Source organism: Chelmon rostratus, chromosome 15, assembly GCF_017976325.1.
Source record: "Chelmon rostratus isolate fCheRos1 chromosome 15, fCheRos1.pri, whole genome shotgun sequence".
Classification (NCBI taxonomy): domain Eukaryota; kingdom Metazoa; phylum Chordata; class Actinopteri; order Chaetodontiformes; family Chaetodontidae; genus Chelmon; species Chelmon rostratus.
Window position 1 is genome coordinate 19828385 of NC_055672.1, and position 27275 is coordinate 19855659.

Consider the following 27275-nt stretch of genomic DNA (forward strand, 5'->3'; position numbering starts at 1 on the left):
CAAGTCAAAAGCCAGTTCTTGAATCTCAGCATCCAAGCCACAGATTTTTTCAAGCCAGTCCAAGATGAAAAATAACTGATCATGTGACTCACAGCATCAACCTCTTCTCTCGCCTGGACAGCATTCACTGCAGCAGCTTTCTTGACCTCCGGGTCATCTGATGGAAGCTGATGAACATCCTCAGGATTAACAGGCCACACACTCTCAGGTTGACAAAGAAAGGGTGGACCTGACACCCATGTCAAATTTTTGAGGAATGCATCCACTTTCAAGCCCCTAGAGGCCACATCTGCTGGGTTGCTTGCCGTGTCCACATACCTCCATTGAGCAGACAGTGAAACTTTGAGAATTTCTGAGACCCTGTTGGCAACAAAGACTTTGAACCTGAAAGTCTCATTCTTGATATATTTGAGCACAGATGCACTGTCCGTCCAGAACAGAGAATTCTGAAGATCCATGTGTAACTCTCTCCTAAACAAGACATCAATGCGACTTGCCATAGTGGCTGCGGTGAGCTCCATACGAGGGATGGTAACAGATTTAAGTGGAGCCACCCGAGCCTTTCCCATGACAAAAGCACTGTGTACTTGTGAGTGCACACTGCGTGACAGCAAATAGGTCACTATCCCATAGCCAACTTCACTTGCATCACAGAAATGGTGTAACTGTGCCGTGGTTGTTTCTCCAAAGTCCACTGGTTTCAGGCATCTCATGATGTTAAAGTCCTCTAGACTGCACAGTTCGTGCAGCCAAATCATCCACTCAGTAGCAAGTGATTCAGGTATAATGTCATCCCAGCCAAGTGCTCTCCTGCACAGTTTACTGGATGGATTGCCAGCAATTTGGTAAACATTACACCTGCTAAACATTTGCTTATTAGCATGTGGACCTTAGCATTTAGCTCAGTGCAACATTGTGACTAGAGCTTCACAGAGCCAGTAGCATGACTTGAGACTCCTTGTTTTCTAATAACAACAGTCTGTAAGTTAGGAGTTCAACTGGGCCACAAGATTAGTAAAATGCCAAAGCTGACCAACCTGGGACAAATTTGCTTCTTGGGTCTTAAATCTAAAATAAACACTCATACAGATTATGTGGATTTAAAAAAAAAAGTTTATTAAATAATTGTTATCCTCCAAAAGGATAAAACAAGACATGGCCAATTTATAGTGCAACTTTCACATGACAAAAGATTGTTCAACACAAGACAGGAAAGAGCAGGGAAGGGAAGTGTGTGTGTGTGTGTGTGCGCATCATGTATGCATACACAGACTGATTATCTGTATGACCCATCATGCAGTCAATCTCGTCCGTGTGGTGACACTTTCATGGTTTCATTTGTTCAGCTTCATTATTCTGTTGCCTAACAAACAGCTTCTTTTCTTAGTCTTTAAAGTAAATATGTCCTGTTCTAAAAAATAAGCGTAGGGTTCTCAATATGTGCTGATCCAATTAGGACGAGGAAAGAAAATGAGCCATTTTGACAGCTAAAATAATAATATTGAAATAGCCTGTGCTTAATCACAGGTTCCCAGTTAACAGCACAGTCTGAAAACAGAAAGGGATTTCTTTTTACATGTGTGTAATTTGTGTGTGTGTGTTCATGAGTCCTTTTGTGAAACTCCAGTTGAAAAGTCATTCAGCTCCAGTTTTCTTCTCTGTGCCGTTAGAAGCGTTTGACTGGCTTTCAGATGCGTCTCCACAGCTCTGCTCCCCTGTCCCAGTCCCGCCTCCTTGTGATGACTGGTGGTACAGCATGTGAAGTCGCTTTGCGTTTATGTCTGCATCCTCCGCCCCCTCGCAGCACTTTATCCACAACTGAGGGATGGCCTCGATGCCATAGTGGGCCCCAGCGATGGCCCCTGCCATGCAGGCTATGGTGTCTGTGTCCCCTCCCAGGGCCAGGCTGTACGCTATTGTCCTCTCCAGGCCGCCATAGTTCTCTGGAAGGCATTCCCGGGGCTGCAGGCAGTGGAGGACGCAAAAGATGGCAGTGGGGACTGAATGGAGTGCCGCAATGCCGTTACCTGGAGGGAAAGACAGGAAATGTTGAGTGATAGACAAAGAAGTTCCCAGAGAAGAAAAAAGAATTTTATAATGCCTGATCATAAGAGTTAGATGTAGCTCAATCAATCAGTTGGTTATATATTCATCAGTCAGCCAACAGGAAATTGAGAGTCAACTATTTTATTAATCGTTTAAGTGCCTGCATGTTAATTCACAGGTTGTAGCTTCTCAAATGTGGAAACTTTGATATTTTTTAATGATAGTAGACTGAATATTTTGGGGTTTTGGAATGATGGGTGGACAAAACAAGCAAGCTGAATAAATCACCTTGGGCTTTGGGAGACTGTGATGGGCATTTTTCATTGTTTTCAGAGATAATATAGACCAAATGATAATTGAATGAGAAAATACATGGCAGACTGCTCAGTGATAAAATTGCTTTTGGCCTTAGGCAGTAACAATAAAAACAGAACGCACATAAAAACATTGGTGTTAGAACCAGCCAATGGAGGGACAGAAAAGGATGGATGGATGCAGCCTCATCAAAACCTGAATGACAAGTCAAGATAAAGTCAAAGATAAACTGATACTGACCCAGTTCAGAAATGACCTCCTCTACGCTGACCTTGCTCCTGTCCATCAGGTCTCTCACTCTGTGGAGGCGCTCACAGAACGGCTTGTCTGCTTCTTTTAGGCTGGACAGAAGCAAAATTTTAAAAGAAAAGTGACAACACTCTCAATAAAGCCAAAATTGGACATTGCCCCATATCGTTCTGTATATATTCATGATTATTCTTGTTTCCTGACAGTGAACCCCAAAATGTTTCTGACCTCCTCAGACAGACATGACTGGTTCTGGTGCCTTTATTCATGTGATACTCACATTCTGGCATCATTGCGTGCCACCTCATTGTCCTCCACTTCCTCCATCTCTGTGATTAGCCTGCTGATGAACTGCTGAGGCAGGTCTAGCGCCCCCTGCAGGGAGAGGTGCACAGCTAACGCCTGCAGCACAGCCCCATTATAACCCAGAGAGCAGGAGTGGGTCAGCATGGCTCCCAGACGGGCAAACTGAAGACAATGGAAAATAAAAATTAAAAAAAACATATGCAAAATACTTTTATAAACATCAACATTATTTTTGTGTTGATTCCTACAGAAGTGATTACTTTATTACAAGCAAGTTTGCAAGTTTAGCAAGTTTGTCTGCAGCCTGTCGTTGTTCCTGACCACAGAAGAGCCACAACAAAACCCTGACCACAGTTAGCTAACTTCTGTGTCATATGTCATAGTGTCAGCGTCTCCATTATATTAACACTGCTACTTCCACTGGCTGAATAAATTTGTTTGAGTTGATTCTTCTCAAAGTGTTTTATAGCAGAGATTACAGCTAAAGACAAGACTACTGCAGAAGAAGTCACATAACTCAAGTCTGACTTCCATCACTTAATTTATCTGAGGCTTGATGAATGACGAGAATTACTTTTTAGCGTTTACCTGATTAAGGACATTGTGGTCTGCTTGGACTGGACTTTGCCTTGGTATTTAAAAGTTTTTTTTCAAGTGCTATTTCAAGTGTTATTCATTTAAAAGGTGTCACATATTTTGTTTTCGACCATGGAAAAAACTGGAACTGAGGTTACAAAATGACTCTGCCTAGATATTTTCATTTGCACTGAAGACAAACAGCAAATTAGGAATCATTGTCACAAAACAAATGAAACTTTAGGAAATGGAATTTCCAACTATTTTGTGTGTCCTATACCTGCATTTAAACCTGTTCAAACAGTTCTATTAGTGTAAAAACTTAGTAAGCTTGCCCACTTAAATTATAGCAATTCATAATAGCTGCAAATCATTAATTTCAGCTTCTTTGGTCAAAAATGTGCAGGTGAAACAGCAGAAACCTGCACAAACATGCTACAGCATTACTGACATTTTAGACATGGCAATTCATAGAATGCACATAGCTTCAACATGCATGATACCACAGGTGTGGGTTTTTCCCAGGGGATACCCACTGCTCACCCTTCTAACATCAGCCAGATCAGGGAAAGCCAGCGCGAAGGGGGCCGCCCTCATGGCCCCCCCGTTCCCAAAGGAGCCTCGACCATTAAACTGGTCCCTGGCTGGCTGGTACACGTCACTGAGCTGAGGAGAGGACAGCTTCTTCAACACCTGGATCACTCCAGAACCATAGCCACGGCCTGGGGATGCACTGTACTCCTTAGCAAACCTAAAGAGGTGAGACACCGTTGCTTCAATTTGTGTGTGCGTATGTTTGCAAGTGCCACGTTCAATCTATTTTCCCAAGCACCATAATACAGTAAAACCCTGCAGAGGAGCTATTAGTGTCAGCAATGTGCGTCCTGTGTACCTGCGAGCCATATCCTGCTCATCAAAGCCAGCACGGGTGAGTAGAGACTGGACCACACAGCGTGCCATTGCCGTGTCGTCACTGTACTCCAGGATACCTGACACACACAAGGGCAGAAATACAAACATTGCATGATGCACAAAAACACCTTGCATCACAACACATGTATTTCAGAAGTCTGATGAGTTTTACAGTAATGTAATGTGAGTGAGTGTGTGAGGAATGTGAGTAATGGCAGCTTGACATAGCGTTCACAGTTGTAGGGACTGATTTCAGAAGCTCCCCTGCAGTACAGCTCGGCATGGCCGAGGAGTACAGTACGGTGAGTGTCGGCGAAGTCCACGTCTGTCCTCCACTGCTATCAGCACCACTCTGTAATGTGGTATTTCAAGAACCCCCCCCCCCCCCCTTTTTACTAACCATTTCCTTTGGTCTCGTCGTCCAGGCTGTTCAGGTGCTGCAACACACTCTCCATGGGCACCTCCTCCGCTCCTTCAAACTCTCCGCCGACACAGTCTCCCAGCACAGCCGCGACCAGCGCGCCCCGAAACCGGGACAAAGACGCCGGGCCCCCCGCTGCCACCGCTCTCGCTGCCGTCATTGCCATTCATCCGCCGGTGAAGAGACTTCGGCCTACACCGACAAAACACTCGCTGGTCCGTTGACCACACTGTCAGACAGGGAGTGGACACGGCGCCAGTCACAACAACAACAACAAACGTCGACTGAAGTCCCTCTCTACTGCTTCCTGGGAACGGTTGGATGGCTGTTTGACCCCGGCGAAAGCTGCGGGTCGGCGCACATAGAAATACACGTCCATAGACTGCGTCTGCATAGAGACACAGGCTGCAGTCCGCTGCGGCTTATCTCTTTCTACACAAGGACGTTCGCCGGGTACCGACGTGGATACAATAAACGCGGCGCAACATTATGGAAAAATGTCACTGTGGTGCATAGATGTTTGTGCGTGTTAAAGGGGACCTCAGCAGGTATGTTGTATGTCCTTTTCCTGCTGTTTTTACCGCTGTACCTACTCCTCTCGTGCACGCTGCACGATTGTAACGTACGCTATTACCGTGTTTTACGGTACAGCCGTTCATTTGGTGAGATCGCCCTCTGCTGGACAGGAGCTCTGACCCTGATTCTGTAGGATGAGATGTGCTGCTCACCGAGTGGTTGATCAAGTGAGGAATGTAGAGTAATGAGACTGAGGACAAATTACAGGGCAGCGTCTTCTCTCCTTGTGGTCTTGACCTTATGCTTAACTGTGCCTTGTACGATTTGTCCAATTAGTGCACAGAACCAACAGTCAGACCACAAGTGGTATCTTGTTGACTGGTGAACAGTAAATTAATGAGTGCAATTGCAGGCCTTTGCTAATCCCTTTCAGTTAAAATTATATCCAAAAATGTATCTGACCCATTACAATTATCTGAATGGTCGAATTACACGTGCAGTCAAATAAAAGTCGTTAGGCCTGTTTTGGCACAAGGGCCATGATATTTTGTAGGCGCTACTTCAGGGACATCTTTTGGACACAACTTGACATAATACAGTGAGAAATTTACTATGTCCTGTGTACAGCTTATGCCCCCTCCAATGGCTTTGCAGAAAGACCTAAGCAATTTTCTATGTAGACGGTTAATCGTGCACAGTTTAGTTTTGTGCTATCAATTATTTATGGTGTCAATTGAAGCACAACTTTGCCAGGGTGATGGAAAAGAAAATGGAGGACGTAGATTTTGTTTTCTGTGCGTCAAGCTGAGTAAATCACGGTGAAACAGCAGAACAAGCCTCGTCGCTGCCTGCAAGTCTGAGGCTATCATTCATCTTCAAGCAGCGTTTCGCGGTCACGCCAAACGGAAATTACCGTACTGACCCGAGTGAAGCACGGCACATTTTTCTGGGATTTACAATTCGCAAAAAGCTGGATATGAGCTGTTCATTTGAGAACTAAGAAAGCAAATACTAATACTCACTCACAACAGAAAACGACATTTGTGCAGCACAATTACAATTCCAGCTGGAGAAAGCCACCGTCAGTGACATCTACCTACAGTATCAGGAGTCAGAGCCATTCAAAATACGGTAATGCTACATCTCGCCCACCGAAGTGTTTCTTCTTCGTCGTCGTCTTTATACTAAATTGCCGGTTTTTGTGTAAAATTATTTCTTATCTTCAGAAAGTATAACTGGACACATTAGGGGGTCGTCTTGTGCTTACAGTCGTTTCACCATAACTTGCTGCCGTTGTTCGGCTAGCTTGTTTTTTTTCCTTGAGTTCACAGCATCGTCTTTTCTGTTGGTAACTGCTTGCATCCATAAAGATTGAGGGAAAAAAAGAGGTGGGTGGGTGTTTGGAACGAAGCGCGGCGTCTGCAGCATAATTAAAACATGGCGGATTCGGAGGAATTTAGACTTAAACGATTAAAGGTAAGGAATACACACCTAGAATATATTCGTGGCTGCAGCCAGGCGCCCAGCCGAATTGATTAGTTGACCTAGCTACAATAATGTGACATTTAGTTATTGTCCGCTAGCTTCCGGTCGAGATGTGCATATTTAAGCTAACGTTAGCTGGCTAGCTTACAACACTGTAGCTTGCTGCTATTCAACACTGATGCATGCTGCTACGCCAAGCTCAGTTTATACACACTGCCAATTTGACGATCAGCAAAAGGACACATTCAGCACAACATAACGCAGGTCTTCTTGTGAACCCCAAAAGCCTTTATTGATCCAGCGCTGTAAATTCCTGTTGCAGTTGATTGCGGTTCCACAAAGCCCATGCATTGTGGAGGGCTGCTGCGAACAATGAAAAAGTGGTGATTTTATTGAAGTTAAGTGTTGCCATGCGAGTCACTTAAATGCTCTTTTCACCTGAAGACGTAACGGTTACAGCTACCACACTGTCTTAATTTACTGGTGGGCGTGTGCGTCTGTAAAAGTTTCCTAATATACCAGAACGCTATGTATTGCCGAATTTAAATGGAGTTTGGTGGGGCGCCCCCTCCATATAACTGATCGGACAGTAATGAGGCCTGTAGCCATTATGATCAATAGCAAGACAACGATAACATCAAGTCTTGTATTGCTAGTTCCCTTAATAGTTGACATGAACAGGTTGTAGTCAGTGAGGCTAGGCATTTGTGGCATGTGTTCCTAATGTTAGCCCCAACAGTGACTAAGATACAAGCTCATTATAACAGTATAATATGTAAACACAAAGAGGAGAAATTATATCATTTCACCAAATTCAAATATGCTCTGTCCTGACAGGAGACATTGGTGATAGTTGAGCTTGGTACTGTCACTGTTGTTGTTATTATTATGTAGCTTGTAATACTGAAGGTAATGGGCAAAGTTGGCTCTGCAGCCAGTCGTATTGGGAATAGGTTAGTTGCTGTAGGCAGACTGTGTACAATAGGGGCACCTGCTGGGCTGATAAAGCCAAACCTGTAGTGGATGAAGACAGAGCTCCAACACGTGCAGTAGTTGGACCAAAAGATGTTTTTGTTGCAAGCATTTTAACATGTGATAACCTGAAAAGTGCCAGTGTATTTAATACAATGAACGCTGGCCACTATCCATTTAGTTGCCCCACTGCAGGGTCCTGGGGTTGCACACACTGTCTCATTGGCTTGACTTTTAAATGGACAAACAAGAGACGTCATTTCTGTTATTAGTTTTAACTGTGCTTTTCCTGCTATGACAAGATAAACATAAGATACAGGCCTATAAAGGTCTTTGACTATAACTGCTGATGTAACAAGTAACCATCGACACGTTATCTTTCAGTGAAAAATACTGGTGTGATGTTCAAATGGCAGTTCCCACGAGCAGCTTAGATCAGGTTGGTGACAAAGACTTTAACACTGTGGCACTGTTGTCTGAAATGGTTTTAGGTGGAGGTTTGTTCCGCATTTTAAAACCTGATGGTTCATTGAGTTAATAAGTTCTGGGAATGACTTTGTGATATTGCATTTTATGACAGACTGTTGTTGTGATGAAGGAGTTGTAGCAATTGAGTTTCTAAACTGAAATGTACAGAAATGGAATGGGAATACAGAATACAACATGAATATCATTGTCTGGCTCAGCGGACCCTTAAAGCTTAAGTTATATGTAGGTTTATAATTAAGGTAAAAGTTTCACACTAATGAACATTGTGCTCCCTTCGATGTTATGAGATTTTAAGCAATTATTAAGTTTGACAGTCAGGAATAGAGGAGTAGAGTGCATCATTCCTTGAGTGCCAAATGTGACTGCTGCCCCTGGAAATCCCTTTTCAGCTTACCCTCTTTTCCCCTACAGCATGAGGAGCGCCTTTCCAGAGTGTTCGACGAAGTGATGGGCCTTGGCGATTTTGCTGACTCCTCCAGGGGCTCTGCCACCTCCTCAAGAAGTGGCGGTCAGGACGAGACAAAGGAAGATGACAAAACTTCAGGGCTAGAGGAACGCCAACCAGTAGAAGAAGACGATGAAGAAGAAGAAGAAGAAGAAGAGGACGAAGAAGAAGAAGACAGCAATGGCAGCAGACAAGAAGAAAAGATGGATGAGGGGATGGGAGAGCCATCCTTTCCTCGAATCTCCTCCCCATCCTCTGAACGACACTCCTTGTTTACTATGGGAACCAGCGAAGGAGGAGGAGCAGGACGGAGAGGAGGGGCGGCATTTGATGATGCGCTGGATGGCCTGGAAGATGATGAAGACTGGCACTTTGCCCTGCCGATGGGCAGCCTGGAGGAGGACGCTCATATGGGTGAGGCAAACAGAAAAAGAAGCCAACCAGGAGTGGGGAGCAACATAACTCGGGGCGATCCCTTTTCTCATCCGCCCAGAGAGGTGGAGGAGGAGCAAGAAAGGGAAGGGAGCAGTGGGTCTGCGAACACCTCCCACTCCTCACAGGACCACACACCTGACCACAGCCAAGGTAAGGCCACGCACACGTAAGAATGTAGGTAATTTAAAAGGACGAGATTGATCATCAGCGCCGTATTGCAAGTGTCTGTTCACTTATTGCATCACCATATCCTCATAGGGCCCTCACACGAATGCATGAAAGGAATACACCACCAACTTTACTCATCATATTCATGTGAACTCATAGTGATGTCATGGGCTTCACATTTTTTTCAGAAAGTCTTTTTATAGCAAACCGATGGTGTTACTCCTTCTCCTTTTATACTACACCTCTTTCACAAAGAAATGATCACCAGCTGATGACTTAAAAGAAGCAGTTGCAACTTTTTATTTGACACATTCTCAGCATGTAACTCAACTGTTTAACAAGACAAGGGGTGTCACATGAACATTGTGTCTTTATTTAAAATTAAATTTGTGGCTTGTTCAAGTGCAACTTTTAATAAAAGACATTAGCCAGTTTTTTAGCTTTAGGGTGGACTGGGTATGTCAAAGTTTAGGGTGAGCTGCCCCGCTTTCAGCGCCCCTCCTTGGCCTGGATGATGACACATGCATGGGGAGTGGATAGCAGAACAGAACGTGAGCTGAATATGTCAGGATTGTCCCACAGAAATAAAAGAAAAGCAAAATGCCTTCAGCAGTTTCAAGCGTGCCCTGGAGTTGTTTGCGAAAGTGTGTTCACTGTCCATAAATTCTTGGCATTTATGGTTGCCTGGAAAGAACATGTGTACTTGTAAACTCTTGGCTGAAGTGTGTAATGTTTTCATTGAACATTTTCTTTTCCACCCTTCTGTCAGATGGAGGCATCCTGAACCAGACGGAGGAGACAGAAGATAGCCAGCAGGGAGAGGTAGGCATCTGGAGAGACTGTCAAGTAACTGCATTTCAAATCATTTTTGAGCCTTCAGCAGGTAATTATGAATACTCTTTATGTTTCTTCAGAGGTCAGAGGCAGCTCCAATGGAGGACAGTAATCCCCAGATGTCTCCAATCAATATTAAAGATGAGCCCATTGATGAGGGTTATGATGCTGCTTTATTGCCTCAGAGCTCCATCAGACAGATCAAAGAGGAGCTGGAGCATCAGGAGGTGGGTGTGGAAGAGAAAGTTATCAGTATCTGCTGTTTATTTTCAATATTAGGTGTAGATGTGAACATTTTCACGTGGAGTTGAAGAAGGGGAAGCCATGATTAACCACTTACACAAAATGTGATTTCTTAATGTGTTCTCATTTCAGGAAGAGCTGAGGATCAGCTCTGTCTACTCTGTCGGCGGAGGGAACACCTTTGCATCCCCTACCAGTGAGTTTATGTATTTGTTCATTGTGGCATGTTTTTCTCTCATTTTAACACCAGAGCTGACATTTTGTTGTGGTCATATCGTGTCCTAGACAGGATTTCTGCTATTCCGCAATCACTTTTTTTTTTTTACCAATAAAATCTGTTGCATTTCGACATATTTACATTTCTCTGGTCAAAATGGTCCAAATGTGTGGTGAAAATCATTCCAGAGTTAGATGTGAAATAAATCTGGTTCCACGCGCTGTCTTCCCCGCTGCTTCCCTGATGTCCGCCATCTCTCTCGCTCCTCTCCCAGTATTTGCACATCTAACTCTGTGAATTGAGGGTTTATTTCGACCAAACCAGAGTTGGTGATGATTGTTGGAGCAGTGCAAAGACAAACCAAGGAAGTTTTGGTGAGTTTTGTTTTGTTTCTGTGGAGAACAGCTAGAATAACAATCTGAGCCTCTCAGTGGCAAAATCAAACACTTATGGGATGTACTTAGACGGTGAGCAAACACCCGTAGGGATTACATTGCAGCCTCTTTCATGGATGAAGATGAAGATTGAAGATGATCGGCAGGCGGCTATAGACTTGATCAGATCCATTCATGTCACATGTGACAGACAGAGGGAGACTCAGTATAAGATCTTCACAGGCTGCACATCTCCCTCTTATAAATTAGACCAAAATGGCAAAAGTTACTGATAAAAGTATTGATAACATCAAAGTTTATCATTGCTGCGGTCCTTGATAATTCAGCTTTGTGCCTGTTTGGTCCAGGATCTTAATCCCCACTAATAGTGCGATGTTTATTTGACAAGATTAAAACCTATTTCTGAAAGAACCTCAGTCAGTAACATTAGCTCTGCCTTTTCATTAGGGTTTGGTGACTGAAGGGTGTGTCACCTTTACTGTGTACCTGCAAGACAGGTACACAGTGCATGACGGATGTTTTCTTGTTAAAGTGTCACTTGTCACTACTGAGCGAGAGTTACTTCCTTGGGGCAGTCGGTCCGTCTGTTGAGACCTGTCTTGGGAAGGTCGGTTCAGGTCCAGCACAGGCCGGTCATTACAGAGTGTGGACTGGTAGCTGGAGACGTGATCTCCTAGGCACCTCTGAGGTGGCCTTGAGCAAGGCACCAAACCCCTAGCTGCCTGGGGCGGCTGACTGTGGAACCCCCCTTGCTCAGGCATCTCTCCATACATTCAAGCATGTGCATACGTCCTGTTTGTTCATGTGTGTATTTCAGGCCGACTGTATAAATAACAACTGAGTGGGAAAAATGTAATTTCCCCTAGAGGGATTAATAAAATATGCCTTCTCCTTTTTTTTCACCTTTTTGCTTACTAACAGAGTCGAATGTCTCAGCAGCATCAGTAACACATGTTTTAAAACTGCACAGTTTCCATGCATGGTTGTTATTATTAAAAGTGATCAAAAAATACAATTCCTTGGCTTTACCGGCCTTTTTCCTCTTATCCAAGTGCCAGCGTCGGCCCCGGCACCCCCTCCGGCGGCCATTTTTATCCCAAGTAGAGGTGCTGTCCTACAAGCCATGACTCCCCTCCCTGTCAGACCACCGGTTCCAGTCCCAAGTTCACTACCAGCCCTGGCACCAGTACCCCCGCGGCCACCTCAGCCCCCTGTTCCTGGTAGTGTTCGCTGCAGTGGCTGCTCTAAGGTAATGCTTATCTTGTTAATAATGTCAAAAGTTAACTATATTTTAAACAATGAACATTGCTCAAGTCTTCTGCTTTGCTATTAACATGGAATATTTGCTGATCAATCCATTGATCGACTATATTAATGACATGCGTAGGTGAATAATCATGTTTAATGTGTCAGGACTCTGGGCAGCGATGTAAATGTTCCTTTCTTGTTATCTGCATGTGTCGTGGTTTGGTAAATGGTTGTAGGTTTTGCTGAAAGGCCAGACAGCATTCCAAAGAAAAGGTTCGACGCAGCTCTTCTGCTCCACAGTCTGTCTGACCGGCCATCTGCCTCCCGCCAACAAGAACCGATCCTGTTTCCAGTGCAACAGGTACTGTCACTGACAAGGCCGGTAGCTTCTGATTTCAAGCAAGACCGTGTTTACTTTGGGCTGTTTTGCTCTGTCTTACCCTAAAGTTCAGTAGATGTTTACACACAGAGCTGGTTTTGCAACTGTCAAGTATGAAGGCGTAAAGGCAGCGACACATTCCCACGATACCGTTGACAGCAAAAGCTTTTGATTAAGTGTTAAATAAAATGCCTTTGTGGATCGCTGTACTTGCTTTGTATTATTTATGGCCATTCTTTTGTAGCCTAATTGAACAATTGTCGATTCAATCTTGAATCTCATGCACACATAAAAAGCAGTTTTCCTCACCAAAGCAATATGTATGTGTAGACAACACAATAACTCCAGCAGCATTTAACTAATGTTAAACTTCATATTAATATGATAGTAGTCAATAATGATTATCTAAATATTTTCACTGTTCTTCCTCTTTTTTTACTTTGTTTAACCTTCCATCAGCGTGTATTTTATGACTCTTATTATTTCTTATTTATTCCTCGCGCTGTTCTCTTTGCAGGGAGATTGTTCAGCCCAGGGACATGATCACGATTCCAGCGGACGACAGCACCTACATGCACTTTTGCGGCCAGTTCTGTCTTTCTGTGTTTAGACACAAGAAGAAACAAACTGAGAAGGTTCCTGATAAATGGGCTGACAAACGACTGGAGAGGAAGCCTGAGAAGCCGCCTGAGAAACCAGTAGAGCGACAGCCTGAAAAACCCTTTTGCAGTGTCTGCAAAGTCTCAAATAGGGTAAGAGACACAACAGGCTAGTTTTTACAATAAAGGCAGATTGTGTTCAGTAAGTCAACAGTATTGTGTCAAAGTCAGCTTCTCTGCATCCTCACTCCTCAGTCTAATTCTCTAGTTTTTTGACTGTGTTCATCTCTGCAGGTGATTGAACATGAGGTCACCCATCAAGGCCGCCTGCACAGACTCTGTAGTAATGCTTGTTTTGTAACGTGGCGGAAGATGCGGCAGTTAGCCATGAACTGCTGCGAAGGCTGCGGGCTTTACTGTAATAGCAGCTCAGGCTCCTGTCAGACGCTCACAATTGAAAGAACTCAGCTCAACTTCTGTGGTCCTACCTGTATTGGCACCTACAAACAGGTATGCATTTGTTAAAAAAATCTTTTATATAACCTTGCTTGGTTCCTTTTAAAATGAAGATGGTTCAACATGTAGGATGACACTATACTAACCGTTTGTGCACATTAGTGGCTACAAAATATGAGCTGTAACTTAAAATTTTATTGTGGTACCCAGGAATCATGTAGTATCACAAAATCACACACTTGTGTTCATCAAGCAAATGCACCAAATGTACAAATAACAGCACTAATTGTGTTCTCACACAGAACTGCAGAAAGATGGTAGAGTGTGCCTACTGTCACAAGATGGCGATAGTGTCCTCCACCATCATGGAGCGAGACCAAAAAGGCAAAGTTCAGCTTTACTGCTCATCTGCTTGCGTGGAACACAGTCGGCCTCCCCAACACATGCTCACTGGTAGGACACAGGACCGAGACACACACACTCACATGCCAGGGTTGGCTGGTATATGCAGCCTATAATGCAGATCTTCTCAGTGCCTATGATGATCTTCTTACTGGTTAATGATAAATATACTTGTGCTGCACATTAATGCAGCAAGGATTTATTGAACTAAAATATGATAGATAACCTCTTGATTTATGTCACTGTAACCAATATGACAATCAAAGCCAGGGAAAGTGTGTTTCATTAGCAGCTCTTTTCCCTTAGGTACTGCATTCCCCTGCTGCCTGTGCAAAGTGTCAGCTGTTCCTCAGTATCATCTGGCCATGGTGGACGGCACCATTCGGAACTTCTGCTCCTATGACTGTGTTTCCATATTCAGGGTACAGCTTTTTAAATCTGATGAAGCATCTGTTGGTCTAAACCTTGTCTTTTTGTAGATTTAGCATTGCTTTTCTTTTTCCTCCTGCTGTCTTTACAGAAGTCCGGGCACGCCTCTCAGCCAGACCCGATCAATGGAACCTCCTCTCTCAGGGACCCATCCCTCAGAGATGCCCCCAAACTGGGGCCCTCTGTCGGAGCCAGCTCAGTCCCTCCCATCCCTCAGGACTACCCATCTTCAGTCCCATACCAGGGCCACCATCCCAGTCATACCTCAGTGCCCCCACTGGTGCCTCCTTACCCAGCCATGTCCTCCCCCTCTGTCCCAGGACAGGCCCAGGCCAGAGCCCCTGCTGGTCAACCCCTGAAACCAGCAGAGGGTGGGCCCAGTGACACCTCCAAGCTGACCTGCCATCAGTGCAGCAAACACTTCAACATCAAGCCACTGCTATTCAGTCACCAGGTAAGGAGCGCAGTGCACATGCACATACAGACACTTGTGTAACGCTCACCATGATGGCGATGACACTAATGATGACGTTCGCCTGCAGGGTCGTATTTGCATGTTCTGCAGTAGGACGTGCTGTGAGCAGTATAAAACCCAGAAGAATATCCTGGTGATGTGTGAGTGCTGTAAACAGGAGAAAGTGCTCTTTGACACCATCAGCTACAACCAACAGGACCTGGTCTTCTGCAGTGAAAGTGAGTTAACACTTTGCTTGTGACTTAGTATAATGATCAGTGCAGGTCAACAAGCCGGCCTAAAGTTATGACCAACTGCAGCTCTGTCCTTCCATACTCCTAAAATAATAATCAACATAGGTCAAAATGCCAAATTGAGTCGGTGTCACTGGATGAAATGCATGTTTGTCGTGCTCTATGTAACATAATACCCCACCCATCCTGTGCTCCAGGCTGTAAGCTGCTCTTAAAACATGACATGACAGCTCGTAACAAGGATCATCCCTTGCGTCCCTGCACCTACTGCTCCGGCTTCAGCCAGAAGATGCTGCACAGCCACTACGGAGGCAGGCTGGAGGAGTTCTGTAGACCCCACTGCATGTCCCAGTACACTGTACTCTACTATGGGGTAAGGAGATAGAACTACACTGTACATTGTATGGCACGGCACCCACGGAGAGTGCCTGACTGTATGTTCAGTATGGTTGTTTCTTTTTGTTCATCTCTTTGTTTCTCTTCTTTTCTTCCCTCCTCTCCTGTCCAGATGGGGAGATGTGACAGTTGTAGGAAACAGGGCTACATGACTGAGAAGCTGCAATGTTTGGGCTCAGTCCGTAATTTCTGCAACCTGCCCTGCCTGCTGCAGTACTGCTACCTGCATTTTGAGACGAGCCAACACAGCAGCAGTAACGGTACTGGAACGGCCCCACAAACACCATATGGTAAATTGTGTTAGCATATCACTCTTGTGTGATGTTGAGCACTCGGTCTGTCCCCATGCCAAGAAGCTCATGCTAGTTAAAATACCACACGTGCAGAACCTTTTGTGTTTATATTCAGCTATGACAAGCTATGAGAAAAATGTTTTCCGTAGTCATAACGCTTAGTCAGTAACATTATTTGTGATGCCGTTGGTGCACGTGAGGATGCTTTTTTAACAAGAGCTTCATTTCAGGTCCGCATGAGCTGCGCGTGCCATTTCGTGCATCAAATGAAGTGAAAAGCATGCACGGAATGACCAAAACTGTTGTAACCTTGCTATATTTGTCTTTTCCTCCAGCTCCCACCCAGCCCCACCACTCTTCAAAAATGAACCCCGTCATAGCAGATGTGGTGTCACTGGCCAATGGCTCGGCCACTCAGCCCAGTGTGTCGGCAGATACTGCTCTGACTGGTTAGTTCATCGACATTGGGTGGGTGGGTTGTTGGGTGTGTAAGCACGGCGGCCCAAATGTTGTTTTCTCCTCACAACTTCTGTAGTGCTTAACTGTTTACATTAAGAGGTAGAGACATATCAACATATACAAGATTTTAGAGTGTATACAGGACACATTGACTGTGTGTATTTCACGCAGTAGTTCAATGCTTTTTTTTCTTTTCCTTTTGTAGGAGCACTTCCGACCTCCAATGTTGATGGCAAGAACCTAGACCATGTATGTACTCTCTGTGTGTGTGTGTGTTTTTTTTTCAGATACATACAACAGAAGGTGTTGACTCAATGTTATACTTTTGAAAAGACCGGTACCAGTGTTTTGCTGTTTTAATGTTAATGTCTGTGTTCAGGCCAGTACTCAGACTGACGCCATGCGAGTGCCTGTGTCCCGTCGACGTCAAATGAAGAACAAGTCCGTTCTGTGTCGGCCCTTCACAATGGACCAAGGGAGCTTTTGCCAGCTGTCCGGAATTTCCACTGGATCAGCAGGTAACTACAAGAAAACACCTGAGCAAGTTTTGATAGTTTAGCTTTGTGGCGCCTCGTTCACACAGGACACTGGGCCCGCAAAGCAGGATTTGGGTGCACAAGTTTCAGATGGATTATGTGCCATCCTGCAGCTTCCTGGCACTGAAATACACTACAGAGTGTCCAAATACCAGGCGGACATGAAGTTCACATTGTTCATACAGACATTTGAAACATCAGGCGTTTAAGTATTTCAACATCTGTCTTGATAGAGATTGTGTTGACAGTTTTATACAATTCTCTACTTTTTCCACCATGGCTGTTAACATTGCACTGGCTGTCTCTGCACACATGGTGCTGCATCTTCAGTTCTGCTCGGAGTGTGGAAAAACCTGTCCAAAGCACCTCCTCGTGTTTACTGATCACACCAAACAGCTCGCACTAGTGGAGCATTGCGCTTCATTACAGGGCACTTGTGATGTTTTAACATTTTCCTGTGACACAGAACAGATTAGCCAGTAAGAATTAAAATGCAGAGTGTGCTTCACACAAGGTGGACAGTGGTGTGCTGTGCTAATATCTACTATTAAGTACAAAATATCAGGTTTTTCTGACAAGAAAAGATGGTCAAGAGTAATGGTACTAAATTTTGTTGTTGTTTTTCAGTCCAGAATAATTGGTCAGAGTTATACATCAGTCAATGCTAATACCCACAGCAAGCAATAACAAAATAATGCAGTATCTGGTTTTAGTAGCACTGATAGAAGTAGCCATTCTCCTTCAGGCCATGGCTGGTGTGTCGTTTTTGTACGCACCATCTAATTCATTCATTTTCTTCTGGTTCATTCAACTGTTCGTTGTTCACAACCAGCTGTTTCAATAAGTGCACCAGCTCTGCTAGATAGCTCCTCGCAAACCGACCGGTCATCCGCCGACGCATCCACATCTCCAGCGCCGTCGCCGAAACCTCAGGGAGAAACTCAGCCGTGCAACGGCGTGCCGGCACGCCTGACCGGACGCCATTTCCTGGGCGAAAGAGAAACGGACTCTGACTGCAAGGTCTGCTCACATCACAAGAGGAAGAGGGTGGAGGAAGAGGAGCAGGAGACGAAGAAGCAGAAGAAGGTGGCGGAAGAGGAGCCAGAGAGGAAAACGGTAGAAGAGGCGGAGGAGGCAAAGGGAGTAAACGTGCACGATGAGAGTGACGGGGGGAGAAAAGCGGAGGAGCGCTGTGAAAAGGGTTGTGAGCAGAAGAGTGGGACTTTGAGGAAGAAGACGTCATATTACTGTAAGACATGCTCAGGAGAGCCCAGCCTCTGCCCCGTGCCCTGTTTTGAACTCTACCACACCAGACTGATCTACAAAACCGCTCCTGAACCAGAAACACAAGGTGAGCCTTCAGAATAACAAAAATGAATACACTTATACTCTAGATATACAGTATGATAGCACCATTTAATATATAGTAAAAAAAAAGTGATTGTTTGTCTGTACCACAGCTGTTTGCACTATCCAAGGATTCCCATTTCATGTGTGTGTGCAGCATGTGTAAATTGTGTTGACTGCTTCCCAGTAAATTTAACTGACTTCTTAAGAGGGTCGAGTGTGTCACCCAAGTTTTTCTCTCCACAGCCTCCTGATCTGGTGACGCGAGACGTCGTCTTCTGCTGTGACCCTGGACAAAGACTCAGCAACTGCAGGGTTAACTTCTGTTTTTACGGTTGAACCCAACACCTCTATTGACAGACAAGCATTTGTTTACAGGAAGATTGTTTAGAGTCAGTCAGTGCGATGACATGATGATACTAATAAGGGTGTTTAACAAACTCAAGATTGCAGTATTTATTATCCATTCTGCAGAACAGACTCACGGCTGTCTGCATCATGTCCCGTAAAGGCTGTTTATTTTGTATGGGGCTGTTGTGAGTGGTCTAACTGATGAGCAAATAGTCGAGACATGTTTGAGATACTTCCTCAAGTGCTTCATTGACCTACAGACTGTACTGTAACATGTCAGTAAAAGAAGTTTTACCTCATTGATTAATCTGTGTTACAATGCATTAGCATCATTAAAGCTGATCCCAATCACAGCACATTTGTGAAGTGTCTTAAAATGTGTGAATCTGATACATCACGTTGCGTAAATGGACTTTGCTGCCACATTGTGTCTGGTGGGTTCTTATACTTAGTGGCACACACAAGCATGTTTTTACTCCCCCCTCATTCTGCAATGTGATACCACTTTACATCACCGGCTGAAAAGGCATTCACTAGCTCACTAGAATTAAAAACACTCATACAGTTTGTGACCCGATCCTCACATTCATGAAGGTTACTCGTGCCTACCTGTGTACCCAGATGCAGCCTGTGGAAAAACATACGTCCCAGTGCAGGTTTCTTATGAAGGGGATACCACAGGCTTTAGTTCTACTCCAAACCAAATTTCTGATGTCTTGAAATAAGCTCCTAAACTCTCGTCATATACAACAGGGCAAACGTGCATTTCCTTAACAAGGAATCGCAGGTTCCACACAACTGTGCTGCTAAATGTGTTTCTTCTTTGACTGAAAATACTTGAGTACTGAATTAGTATTAAATAATTCTTGGTTCTGTTGTAATTTCTTGTAAAACAGTGGCTCAGTTCTACAGGATTATCACCCCAGTGAAGATAAACTATGTAACTTCTGTGTAGTTAGGGCACCATGGTAGACTATTACATTAATAAATGACAAGTGGGATGCAATTGTTGTAGAAATGAATCATGTCCCGTGAGAGGGCAGTCTAATGATCTCAGGTGGAGGACATTTGGTTTGGGTTCACTCTCATTGCTGTGTTGACCAAACTGAGAAATAGAGGTGTTACGTTCTCAATACATTTTGTTGATATTAAAATTCCCAGCTGGTCGCTCTTGGCCTGGTGCCACACCTGTAAGGTGAGGTGCACCCATCAGGTCCGCATGAGGCTGAAAATCTGCAACCACTTGAATTTTTTTTTTTTTTTTTTAGTGTCTGAGAGAAGAAGACAGCGTTCATTTGGACGTTTAGTTAACTTATTTGTACTGATCCTGATCCTGATGTACTGTTTTTCATGTTTATTCTGAGTGTGTGATGTGTAAACGTTGAAGATTCCTTGCTGTACCTCACTACTGATGCAGTCGTGTGAACCAGGGTTGACTTAAACTCATCCACCTGCTGTCAGAGCTACTCAGCTTTGCATTGAGTTGGTTCCAGCTCTGTAAAACGTTTCTGATATTTACTTCTATTTTTTTTACTTCTTTTACAACCATCTGTTCTAAGTTTGTGTTACCTCTCTGTTATAACTGCATGTTTTTTGTCCTTATTTTTATGACAACACTGACATGTATCACATTGTGAAATTCTGTTGCATTCCTGCTTTTTCTTTGCTTGTTGAGAATACTGTAAAAACCTGAACATGATGGTTTATGTTCTGTCACATGCAAAAAAAAACTCAATAAATTTGAGAGTAAAAATTAGTTTGTGTTTGTTATTTCTCAGATTTTACCTGCCGTACCCCACACACTAATGGCTCCCCTCTCGGTAGCGTTTGAACAGGAAAACAAAAGTTCATTATGACATACATGAGCTGCAAAAGCTCTGTCCAAGACACTAACACCATTAGACCAGAAGAAAGTCCCAAGAAAACGGTACCCGAGAGTCCATGACTGTGATAACCACAGACTGAGGTGCTTTAATCTCTAGTGAAGGTGTTTCCAGAGACCTTAAGCTCTGCCCTCCTCAGGTCTGTGATGTGACGGGCATACAGAGGATATCGGCTGAGGAATCAGTGAGAGCAGATAAATCTGATGGCAAGAGCTCAAATGACAATTTCCAGTTAAGCACAGTACCAGTATAGACTGTAGTAAAGATAGATCCCAATGATTCAGCAGGTGGCAACGACATCAAAAACTAAAATGATGAGTTAAGTTAGTGAACATTTTCAGTCATACATCAGTTGTGTTTGTGAATGGACTTTCTGAGTTCCTCCCCTGATACATGTGCAGTATGTGTGTGCGTGTGTGTGGCCTCTTGTCTGAGAAATTGTATTTTTGCTGTGTCTATAGATGCCTCAAAAGTTCGCTGAGGGGTATATGGGAAAATGTTTTTTTAATTTTGAGAATTACAACATTACCAAACGCACAGACAGAGGTTATCAGTGTTCTCAGCCATGGTCTCATATTTGGCTTTGGTGTATATCCAAATCTAAAACAGCATGGTGGGGATAAAGGTTTTGTTAGGACCTTTCAGTAGCAAGAAAGATGATACACTACAATATTCTGTCCATCCTTAGCAGGAATGTTTGTATGAACAGTCTCATTGTCCTCAATAGTGACTGTACTGTCTTTTTGGTAATTCTCGTCATTTCTGCATTATAGAAAAATGCAGCTGTGGCTGTATGTAGTAGTTTATTTTACAGCAGTTGTCATGAAATCATTTTCTTCTTTTACCATTTCCTTCTTTAGTTTCTTTCATCCACTGATGGTAGGATGTTTATGTGTGTAATCTATCATCCTTTATTTTTTGCAAATAGCTATTTTCAATTTAAAAAGTGTAAAAGTTCTTGATTATCTTCCTGTCTGTGTCCTATTTGTTCATCTTTTTGCCCATTCTTCATACTCTCTCTCTCCTCCAGATCTGCCTCTGCTCTCTGTTGGCTCCTCAGCAGAAGAGGAGAGAGTGAAGGTGTTAATGGTGCCAGTCCCAGTGCCGGTCTTCATTCCAGTGCCTATGAACATGTACTCCCAGCACACACCTGTTCCGATGGCTGTGCCCTTACCCGTACGTCCAGTTACATGTCCAATTCTGTGAATTCAAAATGATTAATGTACTTTGTGTTACATGCACCTGTACTGCAGCAAATAAGATGTTAACTCCTCTGCTGCATTCTGCAGGTTCCGGTACCCGTGGTAGTACCGCCACAGAGCAAGGACATGAAAGATGCAGCCGTCCAATCAGAGCCTTTGGCTGTGCAGGAAGAAAAACAGAAAGATAGACCTGTTTCCGGTCCAGGTGAGGCCTTGGAATTTTTTTTTTCGTCCTGGTTTTTATATATTTAAGTCATACATGAATCAAGACAAGTGCTCACATATCAAAAGCTTAATGACTCACTTTTCACCTTGTTCGTGTTTATTTTTGCGTGTCTGCTACAGAACAGAGCAGTTCTTACAGTGGAGACATGAAGTCAGACGTGGTCAATGATGAGGACGCTCAAAAAGCAGTACAGGCCGACCTAACACTTACTAAGAGTTCAGAGAAGAGCACAGAGGCAACTGATCTCCTGCTTGGTACCAAGCCAGAGGAGAGCACGACGACAAGCGACCCGCCAACCACCAGCAACGAGCAGCCTCCCTCACCAATGATGGACTTAGAGACCGACTTCCCGCCTGGTGAGACGTCATGTAACGAATGTTGAGTAAAAGAAACTGAATGACGTTGAGATATTTCATTTGTTTGCAAAGATTAAACGCCAAGTGGAGATGGAAAACATACATAACAGCACACTACACACACTAACTCACAGGTCTTTTGTGTGTGTTTCTGCAGAAACGTTGGATCAGAAGCCTCCTGCTCCAAAGCGAGGAGTGAAGAGACCCAGGGAAGGTTTCTCGGGCCGGAAACGGGTATGACTCCCCTGATAGATCAGCAGTCTTTGGGTAAACTCAGATTCATTTTATCAGCCTCTGATTTTAAACCTTTTGTTCTACTGACTGTCATTTGTAGGCAGATGCTGACAGTGGAAGTTACTGTTGTACAAACCCTTTTAACGAAGGGTACCACCCTCTCCTTGGATGTCATGACAGTCTTGACTATCGCATGCATTTATAGAACCGAAAGGTTTTCACATACACCCATATTTTGGCCTAAAAGTGCATTTTCTGTTTGTACTCAGCTGTCTAGCTGTGTCAACCTTTTCCCGCACTGTCCAGTCTTCATCGCATTTCTGTCCATACAGGGTCGAAGGCGAACTGCTCCGGTGGACCGCAGCACAGTGGTGACTCCAGCCGCCTCCAAAGTGAACCACCTGTATGGGGTTAAAGCCTGGAAGTGCTGGGTCCAACAGCGAAACAAACAACTGAGAGAACGTGAGCCTCACTGCTCTTCACTGCGCCAGTTGCATTTTAGGATCTCTGTACTGATTGGTACCAATGGTATGCTTTTTATTTTATTTTCATTCATCTTACGGTCTCTTCCCCCGTAGCCAATCCAGTGAATATTAAAGAAGACATCCTTCAGTGTGACTCTGCTGAGCTGAGCTTCGCTTTGTCTCGTTTCGTCAAAGAAGTGAGACGGCCCAATGGAGAGACCTACAGCCCGGACAGCATCTTCTACCTCTGTCTGGGGATACAGCAGGTGCGCACACACACTGCGTCACTGGTTTCATTTCTTGATTGTTTTAGTTTGTTTCTTATTGTTTCTTTCTTTTCTGTCTCCCTCTCCTTGGACAGTACCTGTTCATGAAGGGCCGCATAGAGAACATCTTTACTGACGAGCTGTACAGTCAGTTTGCTGCAGAGATCAGTGGGATGCTGCGACTCTGGAAACCTAAACTACTTCCCAGTGGTATGATCACTGGCACATTATTGTTTAATTATTTATTTACATGAAGTGATTGCCTTTCTATGTAGAAGCGTTTGTTGGTAATGGCAGAGTCTACATGGTTTGTTCAGTCATGACCAGGTTGAAACCTATAACAGAATGCAGTGGAGCAGCTCTTTCCCTGCTTCCCCTTTCCTCCTCAAGGTGGCGTCGTGTCCTCTCGTGTCGTGGAGTCCTACCTGTGGGAGTGTAAGCAGCTGGGCGCCTACTCCCCCATAGTGTTGCTCAACACCCTGCTCTTCTTCTGCACCAAGAACTTCCGCTTCACCACACTGGCGCAGCACCAAAGCCTCTCCTTTTCCAACTTCACTCGAAGCTCCAAACCCTGCAGCCGAGCCGGCAAAGTCCACTACCTCCGCTTCCAGAGAGGGACTACTGCCACGCCACGCCGAGAGGAGACAGGTGGGTGGTGTAAAATGTGTGTGTAATGTTTCTTTTACATTAAAGAGGTTTGTCTGTGCAGCATATGACTTAGCACATTTCAGACTGACCAAACATCAGGTATCAATAACTTCAATCCAAAACTATCAGGATCAACCTTAAAAAAAAAAATTATATATCGACTTAACCCTGTTTCTAAACATCAAAACTTGATTTGCACATGGACTGGCCCAAAAAGCAAAGTGTGTTTGGGAATATTCATTGAGTTTTTGTCCTTTTTTTTTTGTTTTTTAGAGCGATTGAGAAAAGGGCAAACAGGAGGAGAAGAGGGAGACCTGGAGATGCTTGAAAATGTCACCAACCCTCTGCACTGCCCTGTCAGACTCTATGAGTTCTACCTCTCTAGATGGTGAGTCACACACACACACGCACGCATATTTGCAAACGAACAAGTGTAGATGACAGCAATTGCCCAGTACAGCTAAGAAAACTGAACACACACTGTGTCTTCTTTGCCCTCTTGCTCTCTAACAGCCCGGAGTCGGTGAAGAAGAGAACTGACTTGTTTTACCTGCTGCCTGAGCAGAACGTGCACACACACAGGTCAGTCACTCCTCCAACATTAAAGAAACCCGGTGAATGGTGAATGATGAATTGAGTGTGTCACTCACTCTCCACTTCTGGCCCCAACAGTTCCCACTGGTACACCTCTCAACCGTTAGAGGGCCCCACTCTACAGAGCATGCTCACTCGCATCTTGGCCGTCAGAGAGGTTAACCAGGAGCAGGAAGCAGCCGAGCGTCAGTCCTCAGCCACTGGCACCGCTGCTAACAGTTTACAGTGACATGGAGCTCTGCTCGCCCACCTCCCGCTCATGATCTTCTCTGCGACAGACGCCCTCTCTGATGCTGAATGGTTCGCAGTGGATTAAAGCTGTGCGTGCACCCATCGGTCATTCAGACTGAGGCTGAGAGAAAGAACAATGAGAGATGCAAGGAAAGGACATTTTGTCACAAAGCAAGACAAATTTAAAGAACCTTCAAAGTGTGGGGTTATTGTATTCAGTTACCTCCGTGGCCATTTCTTCCCCACATACATGCATACTGAGGAGCAGGATGCAAATACGATAAAAAGGGAGTGTTAAACAGTACACTGTCAACACATCTTTTCACATTTGTGTCACACCAGAGTGATACTTATACCCATCATTTATCACATGTGGCAGGCTTATTCACTGCCTGTAATGGTCCATGCCAAGCCAGTCTCATGTACGTTTTATTGCAGAGACACACGTCTGCAATACTAGACTGGTGTGAGCAGCGGAGTGCATGTGAGGGCAGTCGGTGCTGATGCAGATGACGAGCGCTCGCATCCCTCAGGCACTGTCAGATCTGTTCATTACCGGCTTTAAATGTGCCGCTTTGTTGTCGTTGCACCTCTTTGCATCAGCACGCTGTAATAACGAGAGCATTTACCTGTACAGTACAAGGTTTCAAGGCTGATACAGGTATCTATGTGTTGCAGCTGCCGCCACCAGTTTTTGTAATTCGACAGCGTGGCGTATTCATGCATAGCTGCGCAAAACTTGGTTAAAATGTCACTGAGTTCAAGTGAAGCACGTCCCACAGACATCCAGAGTAGTTTTGATAAATGAAACAAAATATGTAGTTTAACAAACTGCATCATTTTCATCACATGGAGGTGAATGACGGTCACGGGTTGACATTGGGCATTTAATTAAAAGCCAATCTCTGATTTGATATGTTGTTGAACCAATATACTGTATATCAGTGTAACCCTTGTTACAGGTCAAGGTCAAGGTAACTTAATTGATACCCATCGGTAGATTTGTTTTACAGTCTGGAGAGGGCATCTCAAACATTTTACACAACATTTAAAAACACAGGACACATACAGAAGACAAATTAACAGCAGACATTGACAGGTACTCCCAGCAGCTCACTGATCATGGTCAAAAGACTAAAATAAATAAGTGAAATTAATAAAACTCATTAAATATCACTAAAAATGCCAATATAAGACCTGTTAAGAGCATGCTAAGAAAACATAAGAGCATGATCCAAGGGACAGTAAAACAATAATAAATAAGTAAATAAATAAGTAAGCAAGTTAATACCACATTAAAATAGGACAGACCTCCTATTTAAAAGAGAAACAGCAGCAGGAACAAAGCTGTTCCTGTAGCGAGTGGTCCTAACTCTCGAGACTATGAATCTCCTTTTTTTTTTTTGTCATTCAAATTTTTATTTGTTTTAACATGATATCTTTACAAACATTTTCAAATGTCACAGATGTAGCCGAAACAAATTATTTGTCTGTTTAAGAAAATAAAAGGAGAAACAAACAGGATAAAAAGGAAAATTAAATAATAACAATAAAAAATTGAATACATTTTAACATGAATAAAAATAAGAATAAAACACTCATCTAACAACTTAAAGGCAGCCCCCACTCCTGGCACCCCCCATGTTTCATACACATTCAAAGCGTACTTCGATACAATTACAGGCCGAACAATACCTATCCTTCCCATTACTTAAATCCCTCTATGGTGTTACATCCCTCATGTAATCCATAAAGACATCCCAAACCTGACTCGTCTTACTCGGAATATTATTAACCCAGGTCTACTCATGACAGAGGCAGCAGTCTCTGTCATGAGTTTAAACCACTCCACAATTTCTGGTTTATGTGGGCTCTTCCAGTTGCTTAATATGAGCCGAGCTGCAACAATAAAACCGGTTACTATTAGCCGGAGCTCTGCTTTGGTGAGGCCTGGTGGCATTAAAGCCTTATCTGCCAGCAAACATAGTTGTGGGGATTCTGGTAGAGGTCGTTTAAGCCATCCCTCGAGGTTTTCCAGCACCACCTTCCAGAATGGCAGTACCATAGGGCAGTCCCAAATGGCATGAAGGAATGTGCCCAATTCCTTCTGGCATTTCCAGCATGTATTATCCTGAGTTAAACCCATTTTAAACAATTTCAGTGGTGTAAAATAATATCTATGTACAATCTTATAGTGGATGAACTTACTCCTTGCATCCCTTGTAGCCCAGCCCATGTTTGAAATCACTTCTTGCCATATACCTTCATCAATCTCACCACCAAGATCCTTCTGCCATATTAGTCTCAAGTTTTCACACATTCTTACTTGAATATTTGACATTTTTCTATAAAATAGTGAGGCGGAGTGCAGCGCATGGCAACAATTGAGAAATTCTTGGACCTTGTATTCTCCTTTTTCTGCCCATTCTAATCCAAAAGTAGATCTCACACTACTCCTCAACTGTAAATATTTCCAGAAATCCCCTTTGTCTGTTAAATCATATTGTTCCTTAAGGTCCTAAAATGATATAAATGACTGGTCCC

The 27275-nt window shown here is 43.9% G+C and overlaps 2 protein-coding genes across 2 annotated transcripts; one reads left to right on the top strand and one right to left on the bottom strand.

Moving 5' to 3' along the window:
* Positions 1 to 1095: 1095 nt before the first annotated feature.
* LOC121618201 (ADP-ribose glycohydrolase ARH3-like) lies at positions 1096 to 5352 on the bottom strand. Its single transcript, XM_041953558.1, has 6 exons — positions 4805 to 5352; positions 4385 to 4481; positions 4036 to 4243; positions 2891 to 3078; positions 2602 to 2702; positions 1096 to 2027 (listed from the first exon to the last, which is right to left on the bottom strand). Exons 1-6 carry the CDS (start codon positions 4989 to 4991, stop codon positions 1636 to 1638), a joined length of 1173 nt encoding a protein of 390 aa, XP_041809492.1. The 5' UTR covers positions 4992 to 5352; the 3' UTR covers positions 1096 to 1635.
* A 1392-nt stretch (positions 5353 to 6744) lies between these two features.
* si:ch211-266o15.1 (zinc finger MYM-type protein 4) lies at positions 6745 to 25858 on the top strand. The gene is made up of 29 exons (XM_041953559.1): positions 6745 to 6817; positions 8699 to 9317; positions 10105 to 10157; positions 10250 to 10396; positions 10545 to 10608; positions 12077 to 12273; positions 12509 to 12633; positions 13169 to 13403; positions 13545 to 13760; positions 14009 to 14159; positions 14415 to 14530; positions 14629 to 14991; positions 15080 to 15230; positions 15443 to 15618; positions 15754 to 15931; positions 16270 to 16383; positions 16599 to 16642; positions 16773 to 16911; positions 21541 to 21686; positions 21800 to 21917; positions 22058 to 22294; positions 22452 to 22528; positions 22861 to 22990; positions 23107 to 23258; positions 23354 to 23468; positions 23649 to 23906; positions 24180 to 24294; positions 24420 to 24488; positions 24579 to 25858. The coding sequence occupies exons 1-29, from the start codon at positions 6779 to 6781 to the stop codon at positions 24727 to 24729; spliced, it is 4695 nt and encodes a 1564-aa protein (XP_041809493.1). The 5' UTR covers positions 6745 to 6778; the 3' UTR covers positions 24730 to 25858.
* Positions 25859 to 27275: the final 1417 nt, after the last annotated feature.

Bases quoted from the DNA above. Each gene is read 5' to 3' on its own strand.
- si:ch211-266o15.1 (XM_041953559.1), top strand. From the start codon at position 6,779: ATGGCGGATTCGGAGGAATTTAGACTTAAACGATTAAAG. The intron at 13,404-13,544 runs GTAAGAGACACA...TCATCTCTGCAG, and splicing joins TCTGCAAAGTCTCAAATAGG to GTGATTGAACATGAGGTCAC. The intron at 22,529-22,860 runs GTATGACTCCCC...CTGTCCATACAG, and splicing joins GTTTCTCGGGCCGGAAACGG to GGTCGAAGGCGAACTGCTCC.
- LOC121618201 (XM_041953558.1), bottom strand. From the start codon at position 4,991: ATGGCAATGACGGCAGCGAGAGCGGTGGCAGCGGGGGGCCCGGCGTCT. The intron at 4,482-4,804 runs GTTAGTAAAAAG...TGTGTGTGTCAG, and splicing joins CGACGAGACCAAAGGAAATG to GTATCCTGGAGTACAGTGAC. The intron at 4,244-4,384 runs GTACACAGGACG...TCACCTCTTTAG, and splicing joins GAGCAGGATATGGCTCGCAG to GTTTGCTAAGGAGTACAGTG.